Here is a 16,525-nt window from a genome sequence, read left to right as displayed (position 1 = left end):
TTTCTGTAGCAAAATGTCCATCAAAGTGATGCTACCCTTTCGTGTCTTCAATTTGCCAGAGAGAAAGACGAGCAGCTCCTGCTGGGTATTTTCTTTGCCAGTGGGTCAAGGGCATATGATTTTGCTAGTGTTCAGGCCCCATTAATATTTATGTGTGTGTTTCGTTTTGTTTTGTTTTAGCAAAGTTCAAAGGCATTGTTTGCCCATGTTTAATGTGTTTTGCTTGGCTTTTTTGCCTCGTACCCTCTGTTTGTTCGCCTCGCCTTCGCTTTGCAATGACCGATAATTATGGCTGGTCAAGGGATGGAGGGATGGAGGACTGGGCCAAATGCTACTCACCGCATGCCGTCGAAGCCATCGTCGGATCCATTAATGGTCAGCACTGGGGCGCGTGCGTACGCTTTGGCCACGCGACGATTCCGCTCGAAGACGATCACTTTGGCCCAGATCTCGTCGTCGATTTGGGTCCATTTGTCCAGCACTTCCTGAATGTGCTCCTGAAAGACAAACCATGATTGATGTCACTCAATACAAATTAAATTGTTCAACTTCATAAGGAAACATGGTATAATGAAAGAATGTCACGAATAAATATCTTAGCTTATCTTACAAAGAATAAGTTATATTATTTAAAGCTCACTTTTAAAATATTGTAACCACAAAAAAAAAAAAAAAACAGAAATATTATGTGAGCACTGCCTAGATTTCTACAATCTCAATAGGTGGCACAACGTTTTGTTTTATTGCAACGCTTTTATGTTATATCTAAAGCAAAGAAACGCAATAAGTTTGAAAGTTTCCAAACACTTCATTTTTATTAGCAGCCGAATACTGCACCAATTATTGAGAGCGTGTGGTTTTAATTGGAGTAATAAGGAACCCTGATCGTATCACTTTAGTTGGCTAACAAACTTAACGATCCTTTCAAAACCCATTACAAAGCCAGCCACTAAACAAAAGCAAACTTCGAAAAATCAATCGATTTGATCCTAAAAGATTCGAAACTTGTTTTCGGGGAATCTGGAAAACATAGTGACTGCAGCTAATGCTAGCAATTTTCACTTTCCATCGTGTTTGAGTGTTTGTGCCAAAGTGAACGGCCTTGTTGGGCGCTTGCGTTTTTAGCTTTTTTTTTTGTTTTATTCACTCACTTTACTTTTACTTATTTGTGTTGCCTTTTTGCTGCCTGGCTGCCATTACAAGCGTCAGTCTGTGTTTGCGTTTGTGTTGTTTTGCAGTTTGTTAAATAAAAGTTAAAATCAAATCGGAGCAAATGCTGACACGAACACAGCCAGACGAGAAAAAAATGGGGGCTTTCCAGGGGCTTTCAGGGGGTTTTCAGGGGGTTTTAAGGGGCTTTTCGGCTTGATTCGCGTTGCAGTGAGACATTTAAAATTATAGACAACAATATCGTTGCTGTCGGTGGTGTTGCCTTTGGTTTGGCTGCTGCTGCTGCTGCTGCAGTCAGAGCATTTGTGTTGCTCGGCTTGAAGTCTTTTTTATATCCAACAATATACTTATATGCATGGATATTTGAAGTGCTGCAAGGCTGTTGATTGCAGCTCTGTCTGCGGGACTTGCACTGCTATGCTCTCGTCTTGCGTCATGCCCAAGTGCACTCGGGAAATATTTTAAATTTCTGTCTTATATTTTAAAAACAGGCTTGCACATTAAGTGGACTAGTCTAAAACATACTCCACATTGAATCTGAATTCCACCAGGGCTATTATCCGATTCATCGTGATTACAGGTGACTGTAAACTAGATCAGCGCCTCACGAAAACACATCGATTTAGATTTTCATAAATGAACACCTAAATTGCAAATTCACTTTAAACTGCTGGCACTCTTAATAATGTTATAATCGTGTTTATTTGGTTGTAATATACCTTTAAACTGCATTATGAGCATTGAAACTTTAGATGTGCTAGTTTTTCATGGTTTCCATTTATGACCCCCACCCATTTTATTCTCATATGCATGCAGCAACAATAAAAACGCCAAAATCACAACAGCTGGTATGTTTTCCCGCCGTGCCTGGCTTACTCAATTAACCCGAACAAAGAACGTCATAAACAAAGCCATTAGCCCAGTAACCAACATGCCCACAATTTGAGCCACTTTTTTGGGTTATAATAAAAGTGAAATATGAAAAATATGAACAACAAAAATTGTGGGCAACTAGCAAACATCAAATGTTGGTTGGCTCGTCTGGCTTTTAGCCACAATTCTACAGACGGACGGACGGACGGACGAGCATTTTGGCCAAAACTCGTCTAGGCAAGCTCACTACTCAGCTCATTCAGCGGGCACACACATTAAAAATGCAAATAAATCATGTAGTGAAACTTGTTAACCTTTTCAGATGCTTTGCGTTTGCGCACTCGTCGGACTCGAAATCGAGAGTCTGGGAGTTGGAAGCACTTTTGATTTCATTCCGTTGGATTCTTTGGGCAGATTCACTTCAGGTTTCCAACGGCCGCGGCAGAAGAATCTTGTAGGCTCGAGTCGCTCGAGTGTCGACGAAACTGGTTACAACCTGTAGTTGTTTCTCATATTTCTAGGCCGTGCAGAGAGACGACCTCAAAATGCCGAAGTTCATCGAGTGCTGGTTTTTGGGCTTCTTGACTTTTAATTAGTCCCAAGTCCCAGGTTGCAGCTTGCAACAGAAGCTGCAGAAGCAGCAGAAGTGCCACACCATCAGCGCGTGTTCTACCTGGCGTATACGTAATCTGATTTGTGCATGTGGAATTAGTTCGAACGAGTTTCGAAACGAGTTTCGATTAGCATACGAACAACATTAAATCAGAAACATGAGATATACGAATTTCGGGTGACGTCAGGCGACAAACCACATTTTTGTGGGCGCAATTAAAGTCTATTATTCTGTTGCAAGATCCGTAATGGAGCCCCAATGGATTAAGTCTGGCTTGCAACACGTGCACGGTGCACTACCGAAGATGAGACGTCGGAGAATCTCCGGTGCTGGCTGCACTTTTTCGTGTAAAATGTTGTTGAACTTTTGCAGTCACGACTTCCCGAGGAAACTGAGCAACAGATGCTCGCAACGCTCAGAGTTGACATTTAATAAAATGATTTTTATTTGGGATCCGGCGGCGGCATCGGTAAAACTCTTTGTGTCTGCCAGGTCAATAGATACAATCACCGCAAATTATTACGGTCTTGATAAATTCATCTTGTGACAGGTTGCGGCAGCAGTTGCGAACAAAGTTCATTGATATGTTCATTTTCAATTTGTCCGCCTAATGCCAAGTGGGATCAGCTGGCAAATACATTTTGCAGATATATAATCTTTGTAAATTTTAGGCTGACATATGATAATAATGGACCAGAGCAGCTCTTTCGCCATGAGGTAAATCAATCAAGCAACGAGCAGGAAATTCAATTGATCCTGCGACGTTGATGAAGTGGCAGCCACAAAAGTTTCCATTGAATTTGTCGTATAATTTTTGGGCTTAAAAGCCAGCCCACACGATGTGTGTGTGTGTGTGTTATGTCTGTTGTCTCGTTTTAGTGGTTTTTCCTGCTTATTTCGGTTATTTTGCGCCAACGCCAAATCCTGTTGCTCGGGCCAGGCCAAAAGCGAGACCGAAACCAGGTGAACGGGTGCCAAAACAGCCGTCGCCAGACAACAAATCCCGAGGAAAAGGAAAACAAAGAAAATGCTTACAGACAAGAAAAACAAAAAAAAAATGAACAAAACAGCCTGCGCATGGAAGTGGAAAAAGCGAAAACTCTGCAGACCAACGAGAAAAACTTTCATTTTCACGAAAAACGACTGCGGAAAGTCGATGTAGTTGATGGCTATGTGTTTGGTTTCGTTTTCTTACGCTAGAATTCTGTTTGAATGCATGCAAGTTCGTTGCCTAAGTCTTTTGTTTGCAAGTCAATTTCTGTCGCTCCGTTCCCAGATAATAAATTTGTAAACAATATTGAAAATAGTACAGCGGCAGCCAGAGCAACCGAAATTGCTCAATAAGCGCCCCGAGGAGCCAGCAGTCAGACACAAGTCGAATCAAAGGGCTAACAACTAACAACCCTCAACAACAAAAGGAAAACTCAGATTCAGACATCATTTGCGACCGTTTCCACCATGGGAATTACAGTTTCTGTTTTTGTCGACGCCTTTGTGTGGGGCCAGACTAAACGGAATTATATAGATGCCACGCTCACGCTAATTGCAACATAACCATAGACGGAAAAAGACAAATACGACCAAACTGAAATTCAGAAACTGCCGCACGCTTTTCACTTTGGGCGAGGCCTTCGGCTTCCCGTAATTCCGCTGAATCGCTGTTGGAAACGAAATTTATGCAAAACGCCATTAGAAATAAAGCATCGATTTAATGGCCAGCCTTTTGATGGTTTTTTCTCTGGGTGTTGCTGCCGAATGAATTGCAGTTAACCCAGTTGAGTGTGTGGGCAGTGCCGCCTGTCTAGGGTGAACCAAAAAAGTCAATAGAGGTACGCAACTTGCGGGAAAGGGCAAAAGAAATATAGCTAAGAGGAGTTAAAGTGCTGAAAGTTAAACTCACATTATTAATTTTGAAATATTAATAAAATATATAAAATGAGTCTGTTTTCATACTGTTGACCATTCAATTGAATTGATTTCAATTTTAAACTGTAAAAGCTTGCTAGTATTTCATCGATCCAGCTTAAGATTTGTTTCTGTAGTTTTTCGAGAAGGTTTACCCATTTTAATCACTTCTCTTCTTTTGGCTTGAAAAACAATTACCTAGCCGTACCCAAGTAACCAATGCTCTCGAAAGAGTTCAAAAGGTTACACTAAAACCTCAGTTTATGGAGCTTAAACGCAGCTGACTTGCATTATATACGATCGTGGAGCCATAAAAAGACCCACACACCCAAGGCCTATACTGTTGGGCCCACCACTAACACTCCTTGATAAAAGCCAAAAGGGTTAGCTTTTGGCTGTTAGTTACCAGTTAGCAGCTTCGTCAATGGGATTCCCACACATAAACAACCCCGCTTATACACACACATGTTGCAAAGAGAAACGGACCCACAAAAATAACATAGCGTAATCGAAGATGGGCGAATGAATACTGATCGCTGAGCTCGTGCTGGGCTTGTCCAAATATTAGGGTTACCTATGGCGTTTTTATAGCCATAGTGCTGCTGCCGCTTAATGCCGTTGGCCATTTGCCTTACGCTTTTGGCCACACTCAGCTGACTTACTGCCTTGGCGGCCTGTAGGCAAATTAAAAATGCACAACGCAATGCGATGGCCTAACGGTAATTAATGCAATTGGTCAATACAACAAACACCAGAAACCCTAGCCAAAAACAATGAAATAAAACGGAAAACACACAAAAAAAAAAAACAGAAACCAAAGCCTCGGCGTTAGTGCGTCTCATGGTGACCCCAATGCGGTGGTCTCGACTCCGCGTTTAGCGCACGTGTTGAGAATGAGCGACAGGAAAATAGCCACAAATCATAGAAGCCGCCTGTCCAAGCCAAGCGGAAGTCACTCCACGATGGCCGATGGGCCAGGGCCAGTTCTCAGTTCTCTACGGATCACCCAAGATTTAGCATCGCTTTTTCGGCGGTCTCGCGGAAATCTCTATACGGTAATTTGCCAATTATACCTAATGTAAGTTAATCGAAATGCAGCTATATTGACTGGATTTTAAATGGAAAAGATTGAAAAATGTTCTCAGACATATACAAATTCTAAATAAAGGGATAAGATGGATTATGAATTTAACTTAATAACTTAATTTGTTTTATTATAACCTCAGAAAGTATTACTGCTCCGACCAGCTTTTCAAATCAATTTTAATTGGTTATAAGTTAAAATACATTTAGTGTCACAAAATCTATAATTTGAAGTACGAACAACTCACCTTGTATAGTTTATCCTTCTGGAACCAGATATCCTCCTCCTCCTCCTGCTGGGTGAACGTCTGGTCGAGATTAAGATCGTCGCGGGAACGTGATAGAATTTTTCGACGCGACACCATTTTGTGTGATTTCTGGGGTCTCTGTCCTCTGCAAAGAGTGAGATCAAGTCGTAAAGGGTTGTGTGAATATTCGAGTTGTAAACCAAATTCATAATATGGGCGGTGCGATCTGAAGGAAGGCCGGTATAGGCCGCATAACGGTATCCAAAAACAGCAAACACATCAAATTTTCTCATTTTACGCTGACAGGTCCCGCAAAAAATCGCAAAAAGAAGCCCCCAACAAATGTTTGACTCTCTTCGAACCGCTAAGCAAACAGAATTTTGGCATCCCTCGGATGGAGTTCAACGCACCTGGAACTGAAACACACTTATTGTTTATGACCTGGACTCCCTTTTTACAAGTCATCCCGCATGCAGAGAGGCCCAAGCTAATATACTCCATATACCAATGCAATTTGCCTTCCTGTATTTTTTGCGCCTTTTCGCGCTCTGTTTCTATGGGATGGATTTAATGTTCCCTTTGAGTCCAAGAATTTATGTGTAAAACATGCAATTTTTATTGAAATGCCTTGTTATGACGATCATGTTGTGCGAGCTACGCATAGCAGATTCGGAATTGAGATCCCAACTGCGATTCGGTTTGTGAATCAGACGGTGCGGGTGAGATACCATCCCAGGCACGTTGACAACGGCACAATAAAGGTAAATAAAGACGAAATCACCTGTGAGCTAAGTGGCAAATAACAACTTGTTGGTAAAATGAGTAATACCCTTACCAAACTGCTTTTTGTGGTTATCAAAAATGTTTACAGTACTGTACTTTAAGCTATGAAAAGAATCTTTTCCATCTAGACAAAGCAAAAAGTAAGTGTAGGATATGTACAAAATTTAATTTAAATTATATAAATGCTTTTAATTCACGTTTTAATCAATACATATTACACTGTGAATGATAAGATATTCATCATATTCATCTTCTATTTGGCCAGCAGCTGTTAGAGTATTTCGATTGAAGTCTTTTGTTTTTTCACTGCTCAGTCTGTCAAGTTGATGAAAAACGTTGATTGCATAATAAACATCTATGGGGGCTTGGGGCTTCGGGGTTTCGAAGCGTGTAGCGGCAAGAAAGTGCCGTCCCTTTCTTCGCAACACTCCCCGTCTCTGTCACACATGCAAATGTGCGAGGTTCGCTAACCTGTTGTCATATATATTTAGCCGTCTTTGTTATTAGTGTCTATAATTGTGATGTGTGTGCGCTGTATTTGTTGGCTTTCTTTTTGCAGAAATCCCGCGATTGAGTGATCGACGATACGACAGTTTGGATGCTGCAAGGGCTGGCCATAAATATTCATCGCCTTTTGCGCAATATCCACTGTGCCGCCGATATTGTCACCGATCGACGCCATTTTTTTATTTTTTGCCAGCTTAGCTATAGATCGCAATCGCATAAGAAATGTTGCCGCTGTTGCAGGCCGATTTATGCAACAAAAGCCGTTAAGTTGTACAAGTCTCTTTCTCGGTGGTGTTGGTGGTGTCTCAGTGCCATTTGTTGCCGCTTTATTGAGCTGCATTTTCCTTTGTGCACACACATGCATTGTTGTTTATGGCCAACAAAGGGCCACTGTCTGCGACACAAAAACGAGCCCAGAAATCAGAAATCACCATACGGCTATATAGAACATATGTATATGTATATGTATGTTCCATAGAGTGGCTAACAAAAAGTTCCTCAGGCCGGGCACGTTCTAAAAAAACATACGTGTTCTAGTTTGACTCTCGTCTCCGGTAATTACGTGAATTGCATTCTGAGTGTCATTTATGGGCGCGGAGATTTACTGGATGATCCTCACGGATATGCCTGTCTACTTTTCGGTTTAAGAACTACCAATTGGACAAAAAAGGCAAGAATGAGGTAAAAATATATAGGGTAGAGGCACAACAACAAAAAGATGTTATAGTATATAAAAATAAAGTGAAGGTTTAACATGCAACATGTTGCCATGAAAGTAACATAAATTTACTTTCTAAAAATAAACACTATTTTTATATTTAAACATAAATTTTAACTATACACATATTAAAATGCGATATATCTATGTCAATTGTATATTCAAATCATTTAATTAATTCATTTTTAATAATATCCCACTCATTACACGAGAATGCTTTTATACAATTACCCGATAAAAAAAAAACGGCAAAAATCACCGCGAATTTCACCGCATTCTTTATGGGGCACGTCAAATTAAAACACTTAAACGGCATCTGCCTGTGTTCTCGGAACAATTCTGGCCAAATAACGCTGACAGATCAAGAAAGTTTCTTTTTCTTTATGCGATATGACGGACAATTAACGGCCCACAGGCTGCAGCTGGCTTAGTGGACTGGAGTCGAGTCGAGTCGAGTGGAGTGGATGTGAGTGGTGGCCAAGTGGTGCTCGAGTATCCTGCACCATCGCAGCGGCGGTGCAGCGGATGGCCTGTTTTCCTTACTGGACTTTTGTAAACAGAACAACTGTGGATGCCACTTGATGCCATAAAATAAAGTCATCAGAGCCTTGGATTTTTTCTTCGACTTTTTTCAGCTTTATTTTTTTTTTCATCTGACTGTATGTGCGTGTTGACTTTGCTGATTTGGCGGCATGAAAATTTCCCTGATCTTTTACAGTTACGAATCTTAAAGCTCAGGAATTGGGAAAATGTGTGCGTCCATTTGGCTGGCTGGCAACTATTCAGTCATCAGCATTCACTTTTCGCTCGAAAATATTAAATTTTTCCTTCGCACACGCAAAAATGTGCAGCAACTTTCACAAAAAAAAAACCAAGGTTAAAAACGCAATTTGAAATCATTTAAATAATGCCAATTGACAATTACTTCTTAATTCGATGCAATCCGCCGTAGCATCATCCAAGTTCAAGCAGCCACAATCGAACTCTGATTAAAGTTTCAAATTCGTTGAACTTTCACAATTGTCCAACGAAATGATACTAAATTATAAGCAGGCATTTTCCGCACATTTCCGATGATGGGTTCAATAACTCTGGCCGGCGAATCGAAATGGAAAGAAAAATATACAATAACTTGGGTGCAAATATTGATTTGGGAAAATCTGTCGAAAATCTCAGCTGGGCTTGTTTACCGACTGAAGAGTTTATTCATTATGCGGCTGTCATTTCTGGGCTCTATTAGTATTTTCAATTCCCACAACAAAGGTGGCTTCTTTTTTTAAGCCTTTTTAACAGCTGACATTGAGGAAGCCCACACTGTGTTATTCTAAAGAGATGACGCCATATGCTTCAGGTCGTTGTTTTACACAGATGGTGGGTATACTATATATATATATATGGTGTATCTTATGTAGGTTTGAAATAGGTATATCACTAATTGATAAGAGAATGCCAGACGCCAGTAGGTACAAAATAAAAATATAAACATTTAAGATTCATATAAAATGATCTATGGTAGCCCATATGAACTTTGGTTTAGCTGTGGGCATAAAATAATATTTTATGTGAGAATATCTAGGCATTCCTATATATTAACGACGCTTTTCGAGCTCAATGATTGACAGGCGGAAAACTCGTTTTTCCCTCGACTTTCTACAGAACTTTCCTCGGACCGAAACAATGAATAATTTAATGGTTACATTCACTGCATATTCAACTACCAGACGATCGCGCACTTTATGAATGAAAGTCAACGTCATGAATTATTGTAGTTTTACGATTGCAAAAGGGGGACGAGACACGACTCTAGGCAATCAATAAAGAATTTTGATGATGACAATCGCTGGCTGACAACACAAGTTGCATATTAATTGAATCGGTGAATGTAAATGATTCTAATGCAATTGCACCTGGGATGCATACGGCTGGTGTGGAATGGGGTGGTGTGAGGCGGAGTGGGGGTCTCACTGTGCCTAGTCAAGAGGTCGTTAGCAGTTGTGCTTCACTGTAAGCGAGACATCGACAGAGTGCAAATAGCTGGCAGTTCATTTACCCCCCGAGATGATTGCATTGTTCGAGTGCGTCACGAGATGGCAAAGATTAGACGTGCCTACTTGGCTGAAAACCAGCTTCCCCAGCTATCATTTTTGCACATTCATTTGCCAAACTCAGCTGCTGGTCAGCTAAATGTTAAGGTCAGATACATACGTTTGGCGTTTGTTTCTTTTTTTTGCCCGCGCATTTGGCTAGAAAGTATTTTTGGCACCCCTAATGGTATCATTATGTAAGCAGAAACCACATGAAAGTTCCCTTGGACCTAATGAAGCATCGAAAAATGGGATGTCGGCGAAACATTCGATACTTTCGCGGCCGCGAAGAAGATACGCTGGCCAGGAATGCTGGGGAGCCACATGATTGATTGGCCGAAACTTTAGAATAGAGCCCCAAAACGAAATTGCTTTCACAGGGGTCAAGCGAAATGTTCCCCAAGACAAAAACAACCAAATAGGCAGGGGAACAAGATACATGTGGCCATTGATTTGTGGCCAAATTAAATTAAGCAGTCATTGACTTGTGAAAAAGGAGAGAAAAGAAAGAACCATTTGATAGTGTTTTCGTTGAAATAATGGGCGTGCTGAGAAGATCTCATCATAGTCTGGTAATCCGTTTAATTCCATATGAGAAATGTTCGCAGGTCTCTCTCTATAGACATATTATCGATTCCTTTGGAACGTATCACGTTTATGGCTAACACTTAATATTTTACGGGGCTCTAATTGAAAGGTGTGAAGATTGAACATAATTCACCTCGAACATGTTGGAAGACTATGTGTTTAATGTGTTTATTTTTATTCCGAAGGTTTTAAATGAATGGATTTATTTTATTACATGCACTCTTTTATAATCAGTTTCCCGCAAATTTATGATAACACGTAATTTCCTTTCGTTTTGAAGAGTTCCTGTGACTTTCCCTTCGCCACCCACAAAAAACCAGCAAGGCCCTTCAAACTAAATAATGAAATTAGTGTGGGCGAGTGGATCATATTTTCCTAACACTTGTCTGCGGTCGGCATTGTCTGCAAATGCTTCAATTTGCATAGCGTGAAAGTGGCGTGGAGTCGGGGTCCAAATTCAAATCCAAACCCGAATCCGAATCCCATTCGCAGTAGCAATCGCCATGGTTCAGTTCCTCGTTTGGGGTTAAGGTTTTCATTATGCGCGGCAGTGCGCAGTGCAAATTATGCAAAATTGCTCACATCGGGAAGCTAATAATGCGAAATCCGAAGCATTTAACAGCGAATCGTATTGCGGAACTGGCTGCCAGGTATTTAACACCTGAGCGCATCAGCGGCGCATCGTGGCCCCATCGGCGAACGGTAACAGTAACAGTAAGATTGGCTCCACGACTAGCAACGGGTAAAAATAAAAGTAAATATATTTAAACATCCAACCGATACGGACAGGTTGTGCATTTCGATTTCGCAAAAAAAGCATTCGGATTTCCCATCACGCACATCTGGCGCTCGGCTCACCATTCCAGCAATTATTAAGCCCCCAAAATATGTTAAATCATATCTGTATAAATGAATATCTGTGCGAGCATCACCCATAAGATACTTTTCAAAGTCATGTAACTGTCAGCGCTTTGCGCAATCCGAATCCCAAAAGACAAACGAACGAACTGGAGGATGGGGCTGGATGGATGGGTAGATAGATGCATAGTCGAATGAATGGAGCCCAAGAAATTAACATTTCAATTTTTGAAGATCTACGAATGTCTTAGCTGGTTTTTGATTGATTTTCGTTGCTAATGCAGCGAATGCTGCTGCTGCAGCACTTTCAAAATGTAAATTTATAAATTGCCCGACACCTTTTTAAAACGTCTTCGGGCATTAAATCAAATGATTCGATAAACAACTGATTAATAGAGACACAAAAAATAAATATCATATCTGAAATTTATAGCACTTTAAAAGCTTGCATAATTTGTAAACAAAGCTTTAAATGACAGTAGAAGTCTACAAAAAAGCTGTTAAGAATTAATATACAATTTCAATCAATTAAATACAACTCAAATGCGTTTTTCTGAAATTATTATTATTGTTACGTTATTTTATAGAAAATGTTTTCAAAAATCAGTGAAAACGAGTTTTACTTGATGCATTTCAGCATTTTTCAAATGTTTATAGCTCCATAAATAATTCCAAGCATCACTACATTAAAACAGTTACTAAAATGGAAAACACTAAGTATTTATTAAGTAAAAAAGTTGTATTTTCCGTTGTTTTTGCAACAAACTCATTTCCAATCCCACAAATTTGTTTTGCCTTTGACTAACAAAAAGCCCCATGAAAAACGAGTTGACACTTTCATTAAATTGAAGCGAATTTTTTCCGCATTTCTGCGTTACGTTCCAAGTTGCCCTGACCAAAAGCGAGGTCCGTGCAACAATTTGCTGGCCAAAAAGAGCAAAAAACAGGCTACAACATCAACTAGAGTGAAAAGCAGAAACACAAAATAAAAACACGAATTTCAGCAAATGAAAAGCAAGTTGAAAAAAAAGCTGCAACTGGCGGCGGCTGCTTCTGCTTTCGTTTTCGCCTGCACGCTTCAACTGCTCCAAAACGCTCCCAGGAAGAGCGAAAGAGACGGACAGAGTCCAGCCGAAAGAGATGGATAGAGTCTGGGAAGCCGGGTAAACGAAGCAATTTGAAGCAAAGCTATGACAGCGCCGTTGCACTAAATTTTCCACAACCCACTGAGTTTGAAACCGAAACCAAAACTGTAAACGAAACTGAAACTGATTTCTTTTAGCAGAAAGAAAGAAAGAAAGATACATATATATATATATAAAGAGAAGTTTACACCAAGAAAAAGTGCTTAAGACCTCCGATTTCAAACCGGAAATCCGCCAAGGAGACAAACGAAATTTCAAGAACCACATTGCAATAAGAAACCAGCATCATTCGACCTTAGGTATAAGACCTTTGATTTTACATAAGTTTGTTTAGTCAGTTCCTAATGTATCTAGTATTAACAAAAATATTATTATTAAAAGATTTTATTTCCTTGCTTGCTTCCTCCAAACATAACTTTATTTATTGGTATAATATTTTGATAAATATAACATAAGTTTATAAAATACATATTACTCTAGTAGAAATGCAATTCATTTTAAAATTTTTCTCTGTGCACCTCTGTTACGTTGGCCATCATTAGTTGGCTCAATAGATGACAAAATTTCTCTCACTCTTTCCTGCGTTTACTGCTTATCAAATGCTTGCAATCAAAAAATCGTCCAAGTTTTCACTTTCTCAGTTCGCATAGCAGCGGATCATAATGATAATGATGATGATCGTGAAGCCGGGAGCGGAAGTTTACGTGTAACAATCAGAAAGATCATAATATTTGTGTTGAAGCTCTTTGTTCGGCTGATTGAGTCAGCAATTGGTAGCTCTGCCCACAACAGAAACAGAAAAATTGTATTTAAAATGCAATTTATACCCCGGGCCCACAATGCCGAGCCAAATAATGTTTTAATAAAGATGCCTTTTGTCTGGCGTCGAGGCGTTAAAGGCCATCATCCCAGCATCTATATATGTATCTATCTATCTGCTTGTATCTCAATATCTGGCTAATCGCCGACAAACAACAACACGTGCCTCCCTATCAGACTCTCTTTCACACTTTGTTAGCGCCACCACATCTGTGGATTAATTAGCTTCTGAATCACAGACTGCACGCACTTGAAAAGCGCATTTTTTATAGCATCTTTTAAAGGTGCGGAAACTCTGATACGTGTACCTATATACAACTGCGATCTTAGAGATGGGTCAATAAAGATATTAAAGCTATTAGATAAACTTTTGACATTTTGGTGTGCTCGTACAAGGAAAAGATTATATCACAATCTACACATTGTCATTCGCTATTATTAGGAATTTCTTTAACAACTTAGGCAGATAAATTAATCAGATGAATTACAGCCAATCAAAGAAACCAAATATATCAGTGCCACTTTTTTGACCGCAACTGTATGGCAGACCGCTGAATGAGATTAACCCATTTTCCCGCTAATGAACGGTGCCCATTTGGCGGGGGAATGGCTTTCAATAAACCCAAATAGAACCAAACTCATCGACAGCTCATGAAATATGCGCACAGCGTGAAAAGAAATGGCCAGAAGCACAAAGAGAGTGAAAGAACGGTTAGGCGGTCGAATGCAAATTCTCCTGGAATTTGGCCAAGTAGAAAATAGGTTTAGTTTTTGGTTAAAAAGGTAGAGTTACAAAACAAATTTATTGCTCGACCTTTTTTTTTTGGGGCTTAGTGCAAGCTCATTTGTTGTTTTGCCAAAATGTAAATGAAGTCAACGTTGTCGGCCGACTGACTGACATTTCCCATTAGCCGATTCGGCCACGTTATATTGTCTGCAGATTCTGGCCATGGTGAACTTTTGCCTAGACGGATTTCAGCACTTACTTCTTCTCCTTCTTCTTCTTCTTCTTCTTAAGGCGAAGAACCGCACTTTACAGGGTCTTTTCGACGATTGTTTACATTTATGGATGCATAATTGGGTGGCATGCCAGCCCCCCCTCACCATCTACCTAAATGTATTTAAATTTTGCCCACTAATTGACTCCCACAAGCCCACAAACTGCAAAGATGATGGGCTGAGAAGTTGGATTTGAGTCTGTAACCGAAGCCCAATGAAACTGCAACTCATGCCGATAGCAACTTCCTTCCTTTGCCTCTCGAGCTCTTCATCACTCACTCTTCGCTCGGATATAGTATAGTGTATATATACTATACGATTTATATATATATATATACAAGTGTCGGGGCAATTGTCGCATTCGCAATCGCAGTCGGAATCGGAATGGCAACACCTACTGCACATTTTAATTTAAGCTTTTTTTTCGGGCCGCCCCGTTTTCAGTATTAAATGCATTTGTTTTCGAAGGCGTGTTGGCAGTCTGAAACTCATCCATCTGTTTTATTCAAGGCTATGTGTGAACTGAGAAAAATCGTTCTCAAACCGAAAAAAAATCATGAAACATGAAACTAGACCTTTTTAAGATTTTAAATGAATTGCCATTTATTTGAGGTTTCATTTATTTCTTACTTATTGCCAAATATATATGAGTGCTGAAACAATTATTGACAATTCTTATTTATTGGCTTAAAGCCGGCAATATACTGGTTATAAAAGCCAAAAATATATGGCATATTTTAAAGGTCACATGCAAGTGTTTTGCATTTTGTTAATATCAGGCCATTAATTAAAATAAAATTGTCAAAAAGGCTAAATACTTTTAACAAGAATTTCAAAGATTAATATATTATATATTTATATGAGATTTAAATAAGCCAGACTTTAATAATTTTTAAGCATCAAAACAATGGCAACAGCTTTTTTCAGTGCACATGTATCAGAAAAAAGAGTTTGAGAGATGAAGAGCCAGAAAAAGTTGCTGAACCCAAATTAACTTGACATTGTGCTGCTAATTCAGCACTAATCTCTTGAATTGATGGCAAAAAAGGAACTATTTACGAAACTGAGACGTCTCAAATTGTATAATATTCAAATATGAATACGCAATCCGAGGAGGAAGCCGAAAAGCACAGCAGCAAACGCAGATGTTGTCAACCTTGAGAGCCAAAGCCGTGTTTTCAGCTCGCATTTAAATGAAAATGAAACTGAAGTGTAGCAAACAGCAAACACCAAACAGAGCGACCAAAAAAAAAAAAAAAAAGTGCGTAAGCAGGAAGTCCAGCCGTACAGTTAAAGAAAAAGTGGGCAATTATGAATGAAAGATGCTGAGCACTGCGTTTTCCTCCAGGAAGGCGCAACAGGTGCAAGGGCTAGGGTTTCTCTTCGTTTTTCCATGCTTTTTTCGTACTTTTTTCCTGCTTTGCATGCGTGTCTCTTGGTCTCTGCGAACTCACCTTTCTGCTCAATTACTTTTGTTTTTTTTCTGCAGTCGCTGGTGTTGCTGTTGCTGCTGCTGTTGTTGTTGTTGTTGTGACGAAACTGTTGCAAAATTGCTGATATTTTCCCAATGATTACGTATTCGCAGAGCGACGACGAGGAAAAGTGCTTGCCCCTAACTGTTGTTTATTTCTTTACGTATATGTATGTACGTATATTTCATCAATGCTGCAACAATGATTTTCTATTATTATTTATATTGATTTTGTAATTGCCTTTTTGCTACAATTGCCGTTTGCTTTTCACTTTATTAATTTCACTTTTTCGATGCTGCTGGGCTGTGTGGAAACGAGTTTGCCATAAATTGTAATATTTAATTTGGACACGGGTATTTATGCGTCTTTTAAACTCGCGCGACAGAAATTTCTAATTCGCCAGCAAATTAATGAATTCAAAATTGTTGCTATCTCGGCATTTTGTGAACGCACTTCAATTGCATAACGGCGAAGACTGCGCGCACAAAAATTCGTGATGATGACGACCTTTTTTTCCAGCAGCTTCTTTCTCTTCTTTCTCAGTTTGTTTTCTTTTTTGATAATATTTTTTATTGGCTGGGGATTTGCTTTTCTTTCTTAGCTGCACTGCCGACGAGCCAGCGAACCAAACGCACTCGACGACTTTCGCGACTCGACTGA

The 16,525-nt window shown here is 39.7% G+C and overlaps 1 protein-coding gene across 2 annotated transcripts in view; it reads right to left on the bottom strand.

Moving 5' to 3' along the window:
- Positions 1-16,525, bottom strand: part of exp (expansion) — a 27,879-nt gene extending 11,354 nt beyond the window's left edge. For both annotated transcript variants that reach the window (NM_165853.2, NM_136870.2), the window contains exons 1-3: positions 15,848-16,525; positions 5,893-6,037; positions 340-497 (exon numbers count right to left, since the gene is read on the bottom strand). In NM_165853.2, coding sequence (NP_725091.1) covers positions 340-497; positions 5,893-6,009 — 275 coding nt within the window. In that variant the 5' untranslated portion in view covers positions 6,010-6,037; positions 15,848-16,525. The remainder of the gene's footprint in view (positions 1-339; positions 498-5,892; positions 6,038-15,847) is intronic.

The sequence above is a fragment of the Drosophila melanogaster genome, chromosome 2R, assembly GCF_000001215.4.
Source record: "Drosophila melanogaster chromosome 2R".
NCBI lineage: Eukaryota > Metazoa > Arthropoda > Insecta > Diptera > Drosophilidae > Drosophila > Drosophila melanogaster.
Note: the sequence above shows the minus strand (reverse complement) of the source record. Positions and strands in the feature narration are given on the sequence as shown.